The sequence below is a fragment of the Palaemon carinicauda genome, chromosome 27, assembly GCF_036898095.1.
Source record: "Palaemon carinicauda isolate YSFRI2023 chromosome 27, ASM3689809v2, whole genome shotgun sequence".
In the NCBI taxonomy this organism is placed as follows: domain Eukaryota; kingdom Metazoa; phylum Arthropoda; class Malacostraca; order Decapoda; family Palaemonidae; genus Palaemon; species Palaemon carinicauda.
In genome coordinates this window covers 96,289,662-96,310,906 of record NC_090751.1, presented here as the reverse complement: position 1 = coordinate 96,310,906, position 21,245 = coordinate 96,289,662, and the positions used below count along the sequence as shown (strand labels likewise).

At 38.0% G+C, this 21,245-nt stretch overlaps 1 protein-coding gene across 1 annotated transcript in view; it reads left to right on the top strand.

Moving 5' to 3' along the window:
- The first annotated feature begins 8,757 nt into the window (after positions 1 to 8,757).
- The window catches only part of LOC137621046 (uncharacterized), a 13,239-nt gene continuing 751 nt past the window's right edge, over positions 8,758 to 21,245 (top strand). The window contains exons 1-3 of the mRNA XM_068351485.1: positions 8,758 to 8,799; positions 17,250 to 17,628; positions 20,857 to 21,245. The exon at positions 20,857 to 21,245 is cut by the window's right edge and continues 751 nt beyond it. Coding sequence (XP_068207586.1) covers positions 8,758 to 8,799; positions 17,250 to 17,628; positions 20,857 to 21,245 — 810 coding nt within the window. The remainder of the gene's footprint in view (positions 8,800 to 17,249; positions 17,629 to 20,856) is intronic.

Sequence of the window (21,245 nt, the reverse complement as noted above, 5' to 3'; positions counted from 1 at the left end):
CATAAGGGATGGGGTGGGGGAGGTACTGATGAGGCACCTAGCACGTCTCAAACTGTCGACCTAACCATGCTAGGACTCCCTCGCTGCTGGGAGGAAGGACGCTGGTGACTAGTACAACAGATGAACATACACAACCGGGGTCTAAAGCGATGTCAGGCAGGGCAGCAGGTCGGGACTACGGTCTACCCCAAAGCTAAAGCAAAGCCTTAAAAAAAAAAGGCAATTGTGTTTACCTCATACAAATGGGAAAAAGAAAAAATGTTAATCGAAGAAGTATGAAGGTTGGAAAGATTTAAAAGGTTGCATATTTCACAAGGGAGCTACTGCGGGGGTTGTTAAAGGTTAGAGGCCAAAAGAAAGGTTGCCTGGGTGACAAAGGGGAGTACTGACAAGTTGATCATTTGCATGGTACACGCAGGTATGAAGCAACGATCGGTTAATTGTCTGGCTAAAGTAAACAATGAGTATTCTCTTCATGCAAACTTTGCATTTCATTTTAATCGCTGTGTCGATAGTCCACAGAAATCTTGCATTTTCAAGTCATGGTTTAAAGGTTTAAAGACTGTCCATGAATGACAGAGGCAAGGGACATTGCCCTAGCAAGCAGGACAATGCCCTAGAGACTGACATCTTACATATGATCAGCACCCAAGCCCCTCCCCACCCAAGCTAGGACCCGGGAGGAAAGGCTTAAAAGTCACTCATGAATGGTAGAAGCAAGGGACAGTGACATTACCTTAGCAAGCAGGACAATGCCCTAGAGACCAACCATTTATTATATGATCATCGCCCAAGCCCTCCCCTCCCCCCCCCCATCTCCACCCAAGCTAGGACCCGGGAGGGAAGGTTTAAAATTCGCTCATGAATGGCAAAGGCAAGGTACAGCGACATTGCCCTAACAAGCAGGACAATGCCCTAGAGACTGTCCATTTATACATATGATCAGCACCAAGCCCCGCCCCACCCAAGCTAGGACCCGGGAGGAAGTGTTTAAAAGCCGCTCATGACTGGCAGAGGCAAGGTACAGTGACATTGCCCTAGCAAGCAGGACAATGCCCTAGAGACTGACCATGATCAGCGCCCAAGCCTCCTCTCCATCCAAGTTAGGACTAGGGAGGACCAGGCAATGACTTCTGATGACTCGGCAAATAGACCTATAGGGTCCCCCAAACACTCCTACCTTAGCTCGCAAGGATGGTAAGGTTGCAGACACTAAAGGTATTAACGAAACTGAGCAGGACTCGAACCCCCGTCTGGCAAACACCAGGCAGAGACTTTATCAATCAGGTCACAACAACCCCAGAGTTTTGAATAGATAATCGGCCATTATAAAAAGACTCGTTATAGATATTCGTACATCATAGTTTTGTATTTTCTTCTTTGTTATATTATTATTATTTATCATTATTATTATTATTATTATTATTATTATTATTATTATTATTATTATTATTAGCTAAGCTAAAACCCTAGTTGGAAAAGCAAGATGCTATAAGCCCAAGGGCTCCAACAGGGAAAAATAGCCTAGTGAGGAAAGGAAATAAGGAAATGAATAAACTATAAAACAATAAAACCTAAACCAGACTGAAAATTATAATTAGAGCAAACTACTTCATAGGTTTTAGTCTCTTCTTTCCTGCAGACATCAATTTGGTTGTGATTTTCTTTTTTTTTTAAGAAAAATATAGTTTTACACGTTCAGTTTTACATATATATATATATATATATATATATATATATATATATATATATATATATATATATATATATTATATTTGTAATACATACATTTATACTTTAATATTGTTTTTCACGATGTGCTTATAATTATTTTCATCTAGTGACATTAGCTTCTCTGATAATTATTTACAAAACATGATTAACAAAACTAGGTGATAATAAGGTAAATAAAGATTACTACAATGTATATATTTTAAAATTAACGATCATCAAGAAATTTATCATTTATACAAACTTGGACATATTTAGTAAAATGTAAAAGACATTTATTCTCAAGTGTTTTTAACAATATAGATCTTGTTTTGAATATTTTCCTTTTTAATAAAGGAAATCATACTCGGTTTTGGTTGTGATTAGGTATAAGTGTAAACTCACCCCTTAATTTTAGTCCTTTTTTTCTAAAATTAACCAGACTCGAATCTATAATTTTTTCTTTATCTAAAATCAACTAGACTCACAACTATAATTTGTTTTTGTTTTCTAAAATCAACCAGACTCAAACCATATTTTTTTTATCTAAAATCAACCAGACTCAAAACTATAATTTGTTTTTGTTATCTAAAATCGACCAGACTCAAAACCATATTTTTTTTTTATCTAAAATCAACCAGACTCAAAACTATCATTTTTTTATTTAAAATAGACAAGACTAAAATCTAGACTCAAAACTTTTTTTTTTATTATCTAAAATCGACCAGACTCAAAACCATATTTTTTTTATCTAAAATCAACCAGACTCAAAACTATAAAATATATATATATATATATATATATATATATATATATATATATATATATATATATATATATATATATATATATATATACAGTACTATATATACTATAATATATATATATTATAGTGCACAGACCTCCGCCGCGTCAGCTTATTTCTAGACCTTTTGCTTGACTTTTGACCTTTACCTTTGACCTTGACTTTTAAAGTGTAATCATTTTCAGCTTTTTACATAATGGTTAACTCCCTCAAGTTTCATTACTCCACTATTATAATTAAGACCAGAAAGCTGTTCACAAACAAAGAAACACAGACGCACACACACACAAACAAGACGCAAACAGAGGGTAAAACATAAGTTAATCGCTGCAAGTTTCATTACTCCAAGATTAAAATTGTGGTCAGGAAGCTTTTCACTAACAAACAAACGAACCCACACACAAACAGGTTAGTAAAACATAACCTCCTTCCAACTTCGTTGGCGCAGGTAATAAGCAGTTTAATCCTTCAAGCATGCTATAAAATGTAAAACATTCTTACACGGCAATCGAAAACGAACCCCGTCTCTCTCTCTCTCTCTCTCTCTCTCTCTCTCTCTCTCTCTTTCTATTTTCACCTTGAGCCAAAGGGGGTTCGTCCCCCGTGTCAACACACTACTCGGCTTTCTGTGTCACGTGTTTGCTCTGGCGACGAATGAGAGAGAGAGAGAGAGAGAGAGAGAGAGAGAGAGAGACGGGGGACGAACCCCCTTTGGCCCAAGGTGAAAATGGAGAGAGAGAGAGAGAGAGAGAGAGAGAGAGAGAGACGGGGGACGAACCCCCTTTGGCTCAAGGTGAAAAGGGAAAAAGAGAGAGAGAGAGAGAGAGAGAGAGAGAGAGAGAGACGGGGGACGAACCCCCTTTCGCTCAAGGTGAAAATGGAAAGAGAGAGAGAGAGAGAGAGAGAGAGAGAGACGGGGGACGAACCCACTTTGGCTCAAGGTGAAAATGGAAAGAGAGAGAGAGAGAGAGAGAGAGAGAGAGAGAGAGAGAGAGAGAGAGACGGGGGACGAACCCCCTTTGGCTCAAGGTGAAAAGGGAAAAAGAGAGAGAGAGAGAGAGAGAGAGAGAGAGAGAGAGAGAGAGAGAGAGAGAGACGGGGGACGAACCCCCTTTGGCTCAAGGTGAAAATGGAAAGAGAGAGAGAGAGAGAGAGAGAGAGAGAGAGAGAGAGAGAGAGAGAGAGAGAGAGAGAGAGAGACGAACCCCCTTTGGCTCAAGGTGAGAGAGAGAGAGAGAGAGAGAGAGAGAGAGAGAGAGAGAGAGAGAGAGAGAGAGAGAGGCGGGGGACGAACCCCCTTTGGCTCAAGGTGAAACGAGAGAGAGAGAGAGAGAGAGAGAGAGAGAGAGAGAGAGAGAGAGAGAGAGAGAGAGATAAGACTGTCTCGCTGTTTATTATCATTTTCTGATAAATTAGAGGCACTCGCTCAATAGAGAGCATAGTTTCGCCGCACCAAGCAAGTCTTCTTTTGCTTTTGACTCCGCCGTGTACTTGTACTTCGATGTATTTTCTTCACAATTTTATAGGATTTATCCTTAGGTCATACCACGCATGTGCACCAAATTTCGTTGAATTTGGCCCGCTAGTTTATTGGTATTGCTGTTCACAAACAAAATATTAACATTGCGATTATTTTCACGATACCACTGCGTACTTTTTTTTATATACTTTATCCATAATGCTGTTCACAAACAAAATATTAACATTGCGATTATTTTCACGATACCACTGCGTACTTTTTTTTATATACTTTATCCATAATGCTGTTCACAAACAAAATATTAACATTGCGATTATTTTCACGATACCACTGCGTACTTTTTTTTTATATATTTTATCCAAAATGTTACAGATTCATCCTTGGGTCATATTCAACGTGAAAACAAAGTTTGGTCAAAATTGATACTGTAGTATTTGTGTGAAGTTGCTCACAAACAAACAAATTAATAAAAGTAAGAAATAGGTGACAAGGTTAATACATACGCTTCGCGAAATCTTAGATTTTGGCGAAGGCAAAAACTAATTTCTTTTTACGTTATAGAAAGAGATTTCAGTGTTCGTCATAACTCGCCTGGAAATAATTCTAAATTTTTATCAAATAATATTTATTAGTTTTCTTCAACTTCTTTATGATCAAGATATTACACATTATTAATTTTAGACACGGATTAAATTGTTCTTTGTGTATAACAAAAGAATATTTCGATAGAGGAGTCACCAACATGTTAAATTAATTATATTATCCAATACAGTGGAGGAACTATTGAAGAAAATAAATACCCTGTTAATTAGTTTACAACCATCATATAATCCTAAATTTTAATCAAAAGATAAGATTGTTTCTCAAAGTATTTCCCAATAAAACTTGGCAAGTTTAATGTAAGGTACTATATTAGATTTTTTTTTTTTTTAACGGCGCATTTGTACCGACTCGCAAGTATGCAGTTAATTCTAACATTTATACCTTCTCTATCATAAGGCTCGATACTATACGGTATTCTATAAGTTTTATTCCAGCTATGATTAGATTGTGGAATAGTCTTCCTAATCGGGCAATTGTATCGTTGGAACTTCGCTAGTTCAAACTTACATCGTTTATTTTAGTTGAATAGGCTAACTTAATTCTCTCTTCATAGTTTCGTATAACCGATCTATTTTAATGTTTTTACTGATCTTAAGATAGATTATATTATTTATTCAATACTTCTCTTTTACTGCAATCTATTTATTTTTCCCTGTTGGAGCCCTTGGGGTTATAGTATCCTGCTTTTCCAAGTAGGGCTGTAGATCAATTTTATTACTTTTCATATACTTTATTTCCGTATTTCCTTCCCTCTCTGGGCTATTTTTCCCTGTTGGAGCCCTTTCTTTTGTTGTATCCTGCTTTTCCAAGTAGGGCTGTAGATCCATTTTATTACTTTTCATATACTTTATTTCCTTATTTCCTTTCCTCACTGGGGCTATTTTTCCCTGCTGGAGCTCTTGGTTTTATAGTATCCTCCTTTTCCAAGTAGGGCTTTAGATCAAATTTATTACTTTTCATCTACTTTTATTTCCTTTCCTCACTGGGCTATTTTTCCCTGTAGTAGCCCTTGATTTTATTGCGTCCTTCTTTTCCAAGTACGTCTGTAGTTTAGCTATTAATAAAGCATAAAATAATTAAAAATCCACATAAGCAAAAAGAATAGAAGACGAAACTAGACGAAATTGAGGAGAAAATAACACACAAATAAACTGACATACGAGAGTCTTTTGTTTTTAAAAAGTCTCATCTCAGTGAGGAAATAAATAGGAAGAATGTGAGAGGTGAGCATTGGCGGTCTCTGGCCTTTTCGAAGAATATTTCCAACAGAAATATCAAAAATACCAGAGAGTTGTAATATGTATTGTTTTTCTTGGAAGAGTTTCCAGGAAGGGAAAAATATTAGTTCTGGAAAACGAAGAAAAACAGGAAAGGGATTCCATTTTTCCTGGGAGGAAAACTTGGATAACTATAGTTTCTTGAAATAATTGTAGTTTTCAATTTTTATTCTAATTGTTAAGTGGAACTTGAGGATTTTTTTTTTTTGAGGAAAAAATAATGTAGAAATAATTATAATTGTCATTTAATTGAAATAATGGATATCTTTAAGCTTTAAATTGATAGTTCTAACTATAAGTTTGGTAATATGAAAATATTTTGGTTTTTCCTAGAGAAGGAAAAATATTTTTATAAAAAGATTTCGAACCTATTTCTGTTTATATATTGTATTTTAAACTATTGTAAATCTTTAAATAAGACAGTTTTTTTTTAGATATTCTTAAGCCTTTAAAGTATTTTTTTTCCTCGATCGAATATATCTTCGTTAAATTTTCATTTTGAAATTCTGTTTTTTTCCATCTTTTTAACGTATGTGTATTTTGACATACATAAATATATACATGCAGCTGTTTCTAGCCCAGTGCAGGAAAAAGGCCTCAGACATGTCCATAGTCTTATCAGGGTTTTGGTAATTTTCATCGCCACGCTGGCCAGTACGAATAAGTGATTCTGGAGACAGTCGCTCACAGCAAACCAACCTAGTATGTGTGGCCCTAACTACTTACTTTACTTTGATGGCTGCTTTTCCGGTCCCATACAGCAAGGGGACCCCACTCTCTGCAGGACCTCCGTTGTCGTTTTACCTTATTCGTTCAGAGTATTTAACGTTTAATATCGTGTATTGTTCATTTACTGTTAAATCGTCACTGTCAAAGGACTCCTGAAATAAGAAAGTCTTCAGTTTCCTCTTGAAACCCTTAATCTTCAATCATTCGAATTTTTCGTGGGAGCTTATTATACAGGGTGTCCAAAGTCTGGGTACATAGGAGATTTCAACTTCAGGCGTCCACAAAGTCGGGGTACGTTGGAGATTTCAACTTCAGGCGTCCATAAAGTCGGGGTACGTTGGAGATTTCAACTTCAGGCGTCCACAAAGTCGGGGTACGTTGGAGATTTCAACTTCAGGCGTCCACAAAGTTGGGGTACGTTGGAGATTTCAACTTCAGGCGTCCACAAAGTCGGGGTACGTTGGAGATTTCAACTTCAGGCGTCCACAAAGTCGGGGTACGTTGGAGATTTCAACTTCAGGCGTCCACAAAATCTGGGTACATTGGGGATTTCAACTTCAGGCGTCCACAAAGTCGGGGTACGTTGGAGATTTCAACTTCAGACGTCCACAAAGTCGGGTTACATTGGAGATTTCAACTTCAGGCGTCCACAAAGTCGGGGTACATTGGAGATTTCAACTTCAGGCGTCCACAAAGTCGGGTTACATTGGAGATTTCAACTTCAGGCGTCCACAAAGTCTGGGTACATTGGGGATTTCAACTTCAGGCGTCCACAAAGTCGGGGCAGTTGGAGATTTCAACTTCAGGCGTCCACAAAGTCTGGGTACATTGGGGATTTCAACTTCAGGCGTCCACAAAGTCGGGGTACGTTGGAGATTTCAACTTCAGGCGTCCACAAAGTCGGGGTACGTTGGAGATTTCAACTTCAGGCGTCCACAAAGTCGGGGTACGTTGGAGATTTCAACTTCAGGCGTCCACAAAGTCGGGGTACGTTGGAGATTTCAACTTCAGGCGTCCACAAAGTTGGGGTACGTTGGAGATTTCAACTTCAGGCGTCCACAAAGTTGGGGTACGTTGGAGATTTCAACTTCAGGCGTCCACAAAGTCGGGGTACGTTGGAGATTTCAACTTCAGGCGTCCACAAAGTCGGGGTACGTTGGAGATTTCAACTTCAGGCGTCCACAAAGTTGGGGTACGTTGGAGATTTCAACTTCAGGCGTCCACAAAGTTGGGGTACGTTGGAGATTTCAACTTCAGGCGTCCACAAAGTCTGGGTACATTGGGGATTTCAACTTCAGGCGTCCACAAAGTCGGGGTACGTTGGAGATTTCAACTTCAGGCGTCCACAAAGTCTGGTTACATTGGAGATTTCAACTTCAGGCGTCCACAAAGTCGGGTTACATTGGAGATTTCAACTTCAGGCGTCCACAAAGTCGGGGTACATTGGAGATTTCAACTTCAGGCGTCCACAAAGTCGGGGTACATTGGAGATTTCAACTTCAGGCGTCCACAAAGTCTGGGTACATTGGAGATTTCAACTTCAGGCGTCCACAAAGTCGGGGTACGTTGGAGATTTCAACTTCAGGCGTCCACAAAGTCTGGGTACATTGGGGATTTCAACTTCAGGCGTCCACAAAGTCGGGGTACGTTGGAGATTTCAACTTCAGGCGTCCACAAAGTCTGGGTACATTGGGGATTTCAACTTCAGGCGTCCACAAAGTCGGGGTACATTGGAGATTTCAACTTCAGGCGTCCACAAAGTCGGGTTACATTGGAGATTTCAACTTCAGGCGTCCACAAAGTCGGGGTACATTGGAGATTTCACTCCTTATTTAAGTTATTTTTCCTGTCCATATCGAATGATGGCTCTGTCTAAAGAATAACGATTCGAGTTAGTAGTCTTAAGTGTACCCAGACTTTGTGGACGCCCTGAAGTTGAAATCTCCAATGTACCCAGACTTTGTGAACACCCTGTATGGTCTCGGGGCCGCATATTTAAAGGCTCTGGAGCCTACAGTTGACATATATCTTGGGGATACACAAACCCTTTCAACATGTTAAGGTATCCTATTCAAAATATGTAATACGATTATATATACAGTTATCCATTTTGTGTTTTAGATAAATTCATAAGTTTCTCTCTGGAATACAAAATGAATTATATCAATTATATCAACGCCTATAGGTTAACTAGTGTATGCGACCCGTCAGAAATTATATAGATATCCATATAGATATACACGTACACAGATTCAACCATCTCACCCCCCCCCTCCCCTTTCCTAACTACTACAAGGCAGTTTTTGGCAATTTATGGGAGATTGTGGTTACTGAATGTACCACTCTGGGTACCCCCCTCTCACCACGATATGATAACGCCCTCTCCCCTTGCCCGAGAGACGTGGAGAGACCGAGTAGTCTCAAGTCTTGCAATGCCGCTGAGCGTGACAGAAAAGAAAGATTCTATCTATCTATCTATATATATATAATCTATAAATATCTCTATCTATCTATCTATCTATATATATATGTATATATGTATATATATATATATATATATATATATATATATATATATATGTATATATATGTATATATATATATATATATATATATATATATATATATATGTATATATATATATATGTATATATATATATATATCCAGACACATTGCTCTTTGTTATATAGGGACTAATAGAGAAAGGTTCTCTTTAAATAAGAAGAAAATTTAATATATTAAAACATTATGAAAATAACGAAATATAAACGAATATAAAAGAAACTGAACAGAATAAGGGAGGAAGGTATAACAAAAATTTTTTTTTTAAACAATCCCGTCCTATATACAGTTGTTTTACTATGTATTCAAATATCGACAATTTTACATAGAAATTCACTCTCATTTTACATAACGTATCTGATCACGCTTTGATGTACTTCGGTGGTGCATATAATTGACTTTGTTATTGTTGATAGGTTCGTTCGTGCATGCATATATACATCATTCTATTTCTATGTTTATAATGTACGTGAGCGAGCAGTCTAAAATCTCCCACCATCACTAATCCGCTCTGGCTAGCGTGGTGATGAAAACTGGCCAAACCCCAAACGTGAAGACGTGTCTGAGGCCTTTTCCCTGTCTTGCACAAGAAACGGCTGCTGCTGCTTCTGTTATTGTTGTTGTTGTTGTTGTTGTTGTTGTTGTTGTTGTTGTTGTTGTTGTCATAAGGAATATAATGCCATGCTTTCTTAAGGTTGAAAACATTCTTTCATGTATTTACCATTAGGAGTAAAGGCTAATATTATATGCCTTGAAGTGGCAAGATGAATGAGTTTTGATTCTAATGAAAGACGATAAAATTATATGCCCAGAAGTACCAAGATGAACGAGTTTGAGTCTATTGAAAGACTATAATATTATATGCCTTGAAGTGGCAAGATGAACGAGTTTGAGTCTATTGAAAGACTATAATATTATATGCCTTGAAGTGGCAAGATGAACGAGTTTGAGTCTATTGAAAGACTATAATATTATATGCCTTGAAGTGGCAAGATGAACGAGTTTGAGTCTATTGAAAGACTATAATATTATATGCCTTGAAGTGGCAACATGAACGAGTTTGAGTCTATTGAAAGACTATAATATTATATGCCTTGAAGTGGCAACATGAACGAGTTTGAGTCTATTGTGTGCAAGGATATTAATCGAATTTCCTTATCCTGCGTTTTGTATGAACCAAGTCTATTTATTTACAAGAATAAATTTTGTATCAGTTTCAAGAGAGACTTAAACTTATAATGATTGTAGTTGTATAGTTTATTCCATTTTATTTTTACTTTAGTTACATTCCTAATGCAATTATAATTTTTTTTTTAGTTCTCTTACAATTAATTTGTTTTCTTAAATGTAGGTTGGATCAATACTTGAAAAATAAAAGAATACTGTCATATCTCTTGCTATAGGAATAATTTGAACATTTAAACTTCACCTTGTCATGTTTATCTGGAAACTACTTCTTAAGTTCAGTGAATTGGGGAACGTGTAAACATTTTAATGACTCCTCATTTGGAAAAGACAAAGAGTTAAAACTTTTAAAAGAACTTTCTATGTAGCCTACTGTCTAACTCTGTTTGTTTCTATACGACATTGGATGTCTCGAAACACACACATACTGATATATATTGTATGTTATGTAATTGTGCATGTCTTTATGGTTACTAATTGCTTTTAATTTTTGCGTTTACTTACTGTAAAACTCTGCTTTTATATAAAATGAGTTCAATTTATGTAATTATGGATGATGCTGATAAGGTAACAGTCAAATTATTCATAGTTTTATTAGTTAATTCATACTATTTATGACATTTCCTTATTGCATTGCAACCAACTATTTACTTTTTAGTATTAAAAAGTATTTTTTCTGTTGCTCATTACAAACTATTTTTTTCTGTTGTGCAATACAAACTTCCTCACCCCCACTGTATATTCCAAGCTATTTTTCCCCACTGTGCATTCCAAGCTTTTTTACTGTGCATTCCAAGCTATTTTTCCCCATTGTGTTTTCCAAGCTACTTTTCCCCACTGTGCTTTCAAAGCTTTTTTCCCCACTGTGCATTCCAAGCTATTTTTCCCCACTGTGCTTTCAAAGCTATTTTTCCCCACTGTGCTTTCAAAGCTATTTTTTCCCCACTGTGCATTCCAAGCTATTTTTCCCCACTGCTTTCAAAGATATTTTCCCCACTGTGCTTTCAAAGCTATTTTTCCCCACTGTGCTTTCCAAGCTATTTTTCCCCACTGTGCTTTCAAAGCTATTTTCCCCACTGTGCTTTCAAAGCTAATTTTCCCCACTGTGCATTCCAAGCTAATTTTCCCCACTGTGCATTCCAAGCTAATTTTCCCCACTGTGCTTTCAAAGCTAATTTTCCCCACTGTGCATTCCAAGCTAATTTTCCCCACTGTGCATTCCAAGCTAATTTTCCCCACTGTGCATTCCAAGCTAATTTTCCCCACTGTGCATTCCAAGCTAATTTTCCCCACTGTGCATTCCAAGCTAATTTTCCCCACTGTGCATTCCAAGCTAATTTTCCCCACTGTGCATTCCAAGCTAATTTTCCCCACTGTGCATTCCAAGCTAATTTTCCCCACTGTGCATTCCAAGCTAATTTTCCCCACTGTGCTTTCAAAGCTAATTTTCCCCACTGTGCATTCCAAGCTAATTTTCCCCACTGTGCATTCCAAGCTAATTTTCCCCACTGTGCATTCCAAGCTAATTTTCCCCACTGTGCATTCCAAGCTAATTTTCCCCACTGTGCATTCCAAGCTAATTTTCCCCACTGTGCATTCCAAGCTAATTTTCCCCACTGTGCATTCCAAGCTAATTTTCCCCACTGTGCATTCCAAGCTAATTTTCCCCACTGTGCATTCCAAGCTAATTTTCCCCACTGTGCATTCCAAGCTAATTTTCCCCACTGTGCATTCCAAGCTATTTTCCCCACTGTGCTTTCAAAGCTAATTTTCCCCACTGTGCATTCCAAGCTATTTTTCCCCACTGTGCTTTCAAAGCTAATTTTCCCCACTGTGCATTCCAAGCTAATTTTCCCCACTGTGCATTCCAAGCTAATTTTCCCCACTGTGCATTCCAAGCTAATTTTCCCCACTGTGCTTTCAAAGCTAATTTTCCCCACTGTGCATTCCAAGCTAATTTTCCCCACTGTGCTTTCCAAGCTATTTTCCCCACTGTGCATTCCAAGCTAATTTTCCCCACTGTGCTTTCAAAGCTATTTTCCCCACTGTGCATTCCAAGCTATTTTTCCCCACTGTGCTTTCAAAGCTAATTTTCCCCACTGTGCTTTCAAAGCTAATTTTCCCCACTGTGCTTTCAAAGCTATTTTTCCCCACTGTGCTTTCAAAGCTATTTTTCCCCACTGTGCATTCCAAGCTAATTTTCCCCACTGTGCTTTCAAAGCTAATTTTCCCCACTGTGCATTCCAAGCTAATTTTCCCCACTGTGCATTCCAAGCTAATTTTTCCCCACTGTGCATTCCAAGCTAATTTTCCCCACTGTGCATTCCAAGCTAATTTTCCCCCACTGTGCATTCCAAGCTAATTTTCCCCCACTGTGCTTTCAAAGCTAATTTTCCCCACTGTGCTTTCAAAGCTATTTTTCCCCACTGTGCTTTCAAAGCTAATTTTCCCCACTGTGCTTTCAAAGCTAATTTTCCCCACTGTGCTTTCAAAGATATTTTTCCCCACTGTGCTTTCAAAGCTATTTTTCCCCACTGTGCTTTCAAAGCTATTTTTCCCCACTGTGCATTCCAAGCTAATTTTCCCCACTGTGCATTCCAAGCTAATTTTCCCCCACTGTGCTTTCAAAGCTATTTTTCCCCACTGTGCTTTCAAAGCTATTTTTTTCCCCACTGTGCTTTCCAAGCTATTTTTCCCCACTGTGCTTTCAAAGCTAATTTTCCCCACTGTGCTTTCAAAGCTAATTTTCCCCACTGTGCATTCCAAGCTATTTTTCCCCACTGTGCTTTCAAAGATATTTTTCCCCACTGTGCATTCCAAGCTAATTTTCCCCACTGTGCATTCCAAGCTAATTTTCCCCACTGTGCATTCCAAGCTAATTTTCCCCACTGTGCATTCCAAGCTAATTTTCCCCACTGTGCATTCCAAGCTAATTTTCCCCCACTGTGCTTTCAAAGATATTTTCCCCCACTGTGCTTTCAAAGCTATTTTTCCCCACTGTGCTTTCAAAGCTATTTTTCCCCACTGTGCTTTCAAAGCTATTTTCCCCCACTGTGCTTTCAAAGCTATTTTTCCCCACTGTGCTTTCAAAGCTAATTTTCCCCACTGTGCTTTCAAAGCTAATTTTCCCCACAGTGCATTCCAAGCTATTTTTCCCCACTGTGCTTTCAAAGATATTTTTCCCCACTGTGCATTCCAAGCTAATTTTCCCCACTGTGCATTCCAAGCTAATTTTCCCCACTGTGCATTCCAAGCTAATTTTCCCCACTGTGCATTCCAAGCTAATTTTCCCCACTGTGCATTCCAAGCTAATTTTCCCCACTGTGCTTTCAAAGATATTTTCCCCCACTGTGCTTTCAAAGCTATTTTTCCCCACTGTGCTTTCAAAGCTATTTTTCCCCACTGTGCTTTCCAAGCTATTTTTCCCCACTGTGCTTTCAAAGCTAATTTTCCCCACTGTGCTTTCAAAGCTAATTTTCCCCACTGTGCATTCCAAGCTATTTTTCCCCACTGTGCTTTCAAAGATATTTTTCCCCACTGTGCATTCCAAGCTAATTTTCCCCACTGTGCATTCCAAGCTAATTTTCCCCACTGTGCTTTCAAAGATATTTTCCCCCACTGTGCTTTCAAAGCTATTTTTCCCCACTGTGCTTTCAAAGCTATTTTCCCCCACTGTGCTTTCAAAGCTATTTTTCCCCACTGTGCTTTCAAAGCTAATTTTCCCCACTGTGCTTTCAAAGCTAATTTTCCCCACTGTGCTTTCAAAGCTATTTTTCCCCACTGTGCTTTCAAAGATATTTTTCCCCACTGTGCATTCCAAGCTAATTTTCCCCACTGTGCATTCCAAGCTAATTTTCCCCCACTGTGCATTCCAAGCTAATTTTCCCCACTGTGCATTCCAAGCTAATTTTCCCCACTGTGCATTCCAAGCTAATTTTCCCCCACTGTGCTTTCAAAGATATTTTTCCCCACTGTGCTTTCAAAGCTATTTTTCCCCACTGTGCTTTCAAAGCTATTTTTCCCCACTGTGCTTTCCAAGCTATTTTTCCCCACTGTGCTTTCAAAGCTAATTTTCCCCACTGTGCTTTCAAAGCTAATTTTCCCCACTGTGCTTTCAAAGATATTTTTCCCCACTGTGCTTTCAAAGCTATTTTTCCCCACTGTGCTTTCAAAGCTATTTTTCCCCACTGTGCATTCCAAGCTAATTTTCCCCACTGTGCATTCCAAGCTAATTTTCCCCCACTGTGCTTTCAAAGATATTTTCCCCCACTGTGCTTTCAAAGCTAATTTTCCCCACTGTGCTTTCAAAGCTAATTTTCCCCACAGTGCATTCCAAGCTATTTTTCCCCACTGTGCTTTCAAAGATATTTTTCCCCACTGTGCTTTCAAAGCTAATTTTCCCCACAGTGCATTCCAAGCTATTTTTCCCCACTGTGCTTTCAAAGCTATTTTTCCCCACTGTGCATTCCAAGCTAATTTTCCCCACTGTGCATTCCAAGCTAATTTTCCCCCACTGTGCTTTCAAAGATATTTTCCCCCACTGTGCTTTCAAAGCTAATTTTCCCCACTGTGCTTTCAAAGCTAATTTTCCCCACAGTGCATTCCAAGCTAATTTTCCCCCACTGTGCTTTCAAAGATATTTTCCCCCACTGTGCATTCCAAGCTAATTTTCCCCACTGTGCTTTCAAAGCTAATTTTCCCCACAGTGCATTCCAAGCTAATTTTCCCCACTGTGCTTTCAAAGCTAATTTTCCCCACAGTGCATTCCAAGCTAATTTTCCCCACTGTGCATTCCAAGCTAATTTTCCCCCACTGTGCTTTCAAAGATATTTTCCCCCACTGTGCTTTCAAAGCTAATTTTCCCCACTGTGCTTTCAAAGCTATTTTTCCCCACTGTGCTTTCAAAGATATTTTCCCCCACTGTGCATTCCAAGCTAATTTTCCCCACTGTGCTTTCAAAACTTATTTTTCCCCACTGTGCTTTCAAAGCTTATTTTTCCCCACTGTGCTTTCAAAACTTATTTTTCCCCACTGTACTTTCAAAGCTATTTTCCCCACTGTGCTTTCAAAGCTATTTTTCCCCACTGTGCATTCCAAGCTATTTTTTCCCCACTGTGCATTCCAAGCTTTTTTTTTCCCCACTGTGCATTCCAAGCTATTTTTTCCCCACTGTGCATTCCAAGCTATTTTTTCCCCACTGTGCATTCCAAGCTATTTTTTCCCCACTGTGCATTCCTAGCTATTTTTTCCCCACTGTGCATTCCAAGCTATTTTTTCCCCACTGTGCATTCCAAGCTATTTTTTCCCCACTGTGCATTCCAAGCTATTTTTTCCCCACTGTGCATTCCAAGCTATTTTTTCCCCACTGTGCATTCCAAGCTATTTTTTCCCCACTGTGCATTCCAAGCTATTTTTTCCCCACTGTGCTTTCAAAGATATTTTTTCCCCACTGTGCTTTCAAAGCTATTTTTTCCCCACTGTGCTTTCAAAGCTATTTTTTCCCCACTGTGCTTTCAAAGCTATTTTTTCCCCACTGTGCTTTCAAAGCTATTTTTTCCCCACTGTGCTTTCAAAGCTATTTTTTCCCCACTGTGCTTTCAAAGCTATTTTTTCCCCACTGTGCTTTCAAAGCTATTTTTTCCCCACTGTGCTTTCAAAGGTATTTTTTCCCCACTGTGCTTTCAAAGCTATTTTTTCCCCACTGTGCTTTCAAAGCTATTTTTTCCCCACTGTGCTTTCAAAGCTATTTTTTCCCCACTGTGCTTTCAAAGCTTATTTTTCCCCCACTGTGCTTTCAAAGCTTATTTTTTCCCCACTGTGCTTTCAAAGCTTATTTTTTCCCCACTGTGCTTTCAAAGCTTATTTTTTCCCCACTGTGCTTTCAAAGCTTATTTTTTCCCCACTGTGCTTTCAAAGCTTATTTTTTCCCCACTGTGCATTCCAAGCTTATTTTTTCCCCCACTGTGCATTCCAAGCTTATTTTTTCCCCCACTGTGCATTCCAAGCTTATTTTTTCCCCACTGTGCTTTCAAAGCTTATTTTTTCCCCACTGTGCTTTCAAAGCTTATTTTTTCCCCACTGTGCTTTCAAAGCTTATTTTTTCCCCACTGTGCTTTCAAAGCTTATTTTTTCCCCACTGTGCTTTCAAAGCTTATTTTTTCCCCACTGTGCATTCCAAGCTTATTTTTTCCCCCACTGTGCATTCCAAGCTTATTTTTTCCCCACTGTGCATTCCAAGCTTATTTTTTCCCCACTGTGCTTTCAAAGCTTATTTTTTCCCCACTGTGCTTTCAAAGCTTATTTTTTCCCCACTGTGCTTTCAAAGCTTATTTTTTCCCCACTGTGCTTTCAAAGCTTATTTTTTCCCCACTGTGCATTCCAAGCTTATTTTTTCCCCCACTGTGCATTCCAAGCTTATTTTTTCCCCACTGTGCATTCCAAGCTTATTTTTTCCCCACTGTGCATTCCAAGCTTATTTTTTCCCCACTGTGCTTTCAAAGCTTATTTTTTCCCCACTGTGCTTTCAAAGCTTATTTTTTCCCCACTGTGCTTTCAAAGCTTATTTTTTCCCCACTGTGCTTTCAAAGCTTATTTTTTCCCCACTGTGCTTTCAAAGCTTATTTTTTCCCCACTGTGCATTCCAAGCTTATTTTTTCCCCACTGTGCATTCCAAGCTTATTTTTTCCCCACTGTGCTTTCCAAGCTTATTTTTTCCCCACTGTGCTTCCTAAACTATTGTCTTACTGTACAGTTGGTTTCATTAATCGAGTTACACTTCACGGAAAACTAAGGAGACGTAAGTGTATCGGAATTAATGAAGGCAACTGTACATTACAATGTTTTTCCTGCTGTTCATTATAAATTTTAAGCTATTTTTCCCCCACTGTGCATTTCAAGCTATTTTTATTCTCTTTTACAGGAGAGAACAAATCCTTGTTCTACTCTCCGCTTATCATCATCTTCCTGAGCATTGTGGGTGTGTTCCTTACTCTCATCGTCATCCTGGTGGCAGTTACGCGTTGGCGTAAGAACTTGGTGAACAACACCACCTCCGGTCAGTCCTCAGCTCAGAGTGCTAACCCAACCAGCGTTCCTTTGGAGCCTCTGCGTTCAGAGGACCCCAATTCGAAGCCTTGTCCTGCCAAGGAGGAGGTAGACGTTCCAAAGGTCAAGCCTAAGAAGAAAGTAGTTGTTGTTGTAGAGAACGGAACCAAAGATGCCATGGATGACATCGACGAAGGCGAGGCGTCTTCCGCTGACGTCACTTCCTCTAAAGGCAAGATTTTTTTTTAATCTATTTTTATCTGTTTGCACGAATACAACTTGGGAATTTTGGGAGTTTTTTTATCTACAGTAGTTTTGTTTGATTTTAGTTTGTTTCACTTTAGTATTTTATTTCATATACATTTTTATTGAAATCTACTTGCCAATCATAACTTTTCCTATTATTTTTTATTTTATTTATTTCATTTTTATTGCATGGCAATTCTTTACTTTATTTACTACCTCTCTGCAAGATGCATTTGATATTTCTTTGGTTCATTCACTGTCTTTAACAGAATTAAGTGCGATATCGTGTAAGCTGTTTACAAGGTAAACTTTGAAAAGATTTGATAATGGAAGAGCAGTTAGCAGCGTAGATAAGTTTTCTTCCAAGATCAGGTTATTTTTAATTATGCAACTAATACGTATGGTAGATTTAGTTGCTGACAGAAAGGCTGGTTTGTGGATAAAGTTAGCCTGTCATATAGTGAATTTCTCGGGACTTGTTTTGTGATATGCATTGAAGAATAAAAAGTGTCATAAGCAAGCAAAACTCTGTTCCTGCATTCGGGACGCTTCTGCAGGCTTGCAGGTATAAATCATGCAAACAACAATAGGTACTAGTACAAAAACTCATTCGGGTTATACCTGAAGAACAAGTTAAAATAAAACCCTGAAAGGTAAAATAAGCAAGTTTGTGCTAAAAGAGAAGGGATTGTGTTACGATGTTGACTGGTAAAAGAGCTGAAAGGCATTAGTCAATGACATAGTAGATGGACATTTAAGAATAACAAAAGTGGGAATTGGAAGGCAGAGAAAACGATGGATTGACGAGCTAAGTAAATTGGTGGGGTATAGACTAGCATAGAAAGACTTTAAAAAGGGCGAATGATACTAGATTTGGGGTAGTGAATGCTAGTATTAATGGAGGTAGAATGGTAATGATTCTTTTAGAAAGCTACTTGAAATTATGGTAAGTTAAGTGAAAGAATGATTTACATAAGGAAAATCAGGATACTGTTTTTAGAATGGTTTATTGTTAATTTGTTCTCATCATTTATTTATTTCCTTATTTCCTTTCCTCACTGGGGTATTTTTCCCTATTGGAGCCCTTGATCTTATGGAATATTGCTTTTCCAACTAGGGTTGTAGCTTGGATAATAATAATAATAATAATAATAATAATAATAATAAAAGAGAATCTCTGTCTAATGATGGAGAATGTGATAATAGAAATGAAAGTTTGGTGTAAAGAAAGTAATATGAAGTAAAATCTACTTTATGGAGGTGCAAGGTGTGAAGTGAAGATGTTGGATGTGAAAGAGAAAAATTGAGAGAAAATTTACACATCTCAAAGATGTGGCAAACTTTTTACCTTAGGTCAAAATTAAAATAGTTGTTTCATGGGGATTTCGTCACATGGGTGAAATAAAAGTTTATATGTTAGTGAATGGCGTCTAGTTATCTTAGGATAGAAGTGAAGGCTGACGACAATGATATATGCGTAAGGCGTAGAAAAGTGAATAATGATGGAAAGTCCTGCATATAGAGAAAGGATAACCATTATAATGCAGAATAGGAGTGCAGGATGGATATGCCACTTGTTTGTGTTTTTGCATATCTGCAGTGTACAGAAAAAGGAGCGAAATGTGGCCTATTAAAACTTATTTTGTCCTTGGGCCACATCCTACATGTCGAAGTTTCAGTGAAATTAGTTCAGCAGTTTTTAACATTGCCATTATTCTCAAAGTACTGCTGCGAACTTGTACTTTAATGTACTTTATGAAAACATGTTACAGATTCCTCCTTGTGTCGCACTCAATAATAGTTTGACCAAAATTAGTAATGTTTTTGTGGAGAAAATGGAGTTTCTCACAACTAACAAACCAACAAAAAGATAATTAAATTATCCAGAATGTTAGATTTCATCCTTAGATCATACTCAACATGAATACCAAGTTTGGACAAAATCGATATTGCACGTTTTGTTTAGGGTTCAGAAAAGAGCAAACAGACATAAGTGAATATATAGGCTAACCTTTACAAAACCTTCAATTTTTGAGGGGACAAAAAATGCATAAAGGACACTTTATAGGCTAGCAAAATTAAAGCTCCAGCCTCCAGATAAGTGAAACCTTATTAGAATGTATAATACTAGAATGAATTTACCATACTAAATACAAAACCACTAGGGGTAAAAACAAAAACAATGCCTTGCGATATATATTTTAGGATCCCTTATAAACACCACCATTTTCTATGAAAGGCACCTGTGACAATTTTACGTTTTCTATTACTATACAGAGTACTCTTAAATAAAACTTTTCCTTTACGTTTCCATGTTTATGTTCATCATATTTCTTTGTCTACTCGTTTATATATTTAAAATTTTGTTATAATTATGCTAAAATATGCTTAAATGGTCTTGGACGATAACTAAATAAGCCAGGAGCTTAAAATTATCCCATAAAACCGGGCAGATGAGAATATATTATGCTAGGCACGTCTTTCTCGTTCCCTACATGTGAATTTTTTTTTCTTGCCACTAATAAATAAATAAATATGAAATATGAATATTATGTCCTTATGGAATCCCCAGTAATGAGGAAAATTACACTTTAAACTCTCATGGCAAGAAGTTTATTTAATCCTAATTTTAAGAATAAATAAATAAAAGTTAGAAACAATTTTTCTCAGAACAAAAATATTCCAAGAAAGTGCTGCAACTTTTGTCGATATTGACATATTTTTTTTTTATTTTGCATTGAAAAGGAAAGAAAGGGAACTTAATAATCTGTAGGTTACATTCACTTTCAGAAAAGAAAAACAAAAAACCGAAGAACTAACGTATCATCAATACATTGACAAAATAATTCATCTAAAAAAAGTAGGAACACCAAGAAAGTTCCCAATGTAAAACTTTTGGAGTATAAAATTCTTTCAAACGGTTTACATGGATAAAAATCGGCCGAAAACTAAAGTAGTTTTGAATTAACACAAAAATAAAATTTTGATTGTTGGATTATAGACACGCTTACTGAATTAAGTTCTGATGATTTTTAATCATTGTGTGGATTGAACACCAGTCCAGTAAACAGTTATAACATTTTGGTACTTTTAGCCAATTCCCTACAGTATACTATTGAGAGGAATTCTGTGTCATTGCAACTATTTTAAAAGTATAATCTATGAACCTCTAATGTATATACCATCTTTTTCTAACTTCCATTCTCTCTCACAGATGCCTTACTGGGACGCCACGGGAATTCCCAGCACCTAGCCAACGGATCTGCAGGATACTACAACAGCTTGGGAAAGACGAACTTCCCTTTGCACTACCAGCAGTCGGCGTCCTCTTCGGCGACTCTTCCACGCTCCCATAGGGCGCCAACTTCCTCCTCCTCCAGCAGTGCCCTCCACCAGCATGTCCCTTCCACTAGTGCTAACGAAAGCGCTCAGGAGGGCGGTAATCTATACCACTATAATACTAGGTATTCAGAGACCCTTCCTAGGAAGTTAAGCAGGGGCCCTGACACGTACAGAGGTGGGGGTATCTTACGTGTCGGTGGGAGCAATGATGGATACAGGAACGTCGAGGGCGGTACCCATGGGAGTGAGCATTACGGCGGG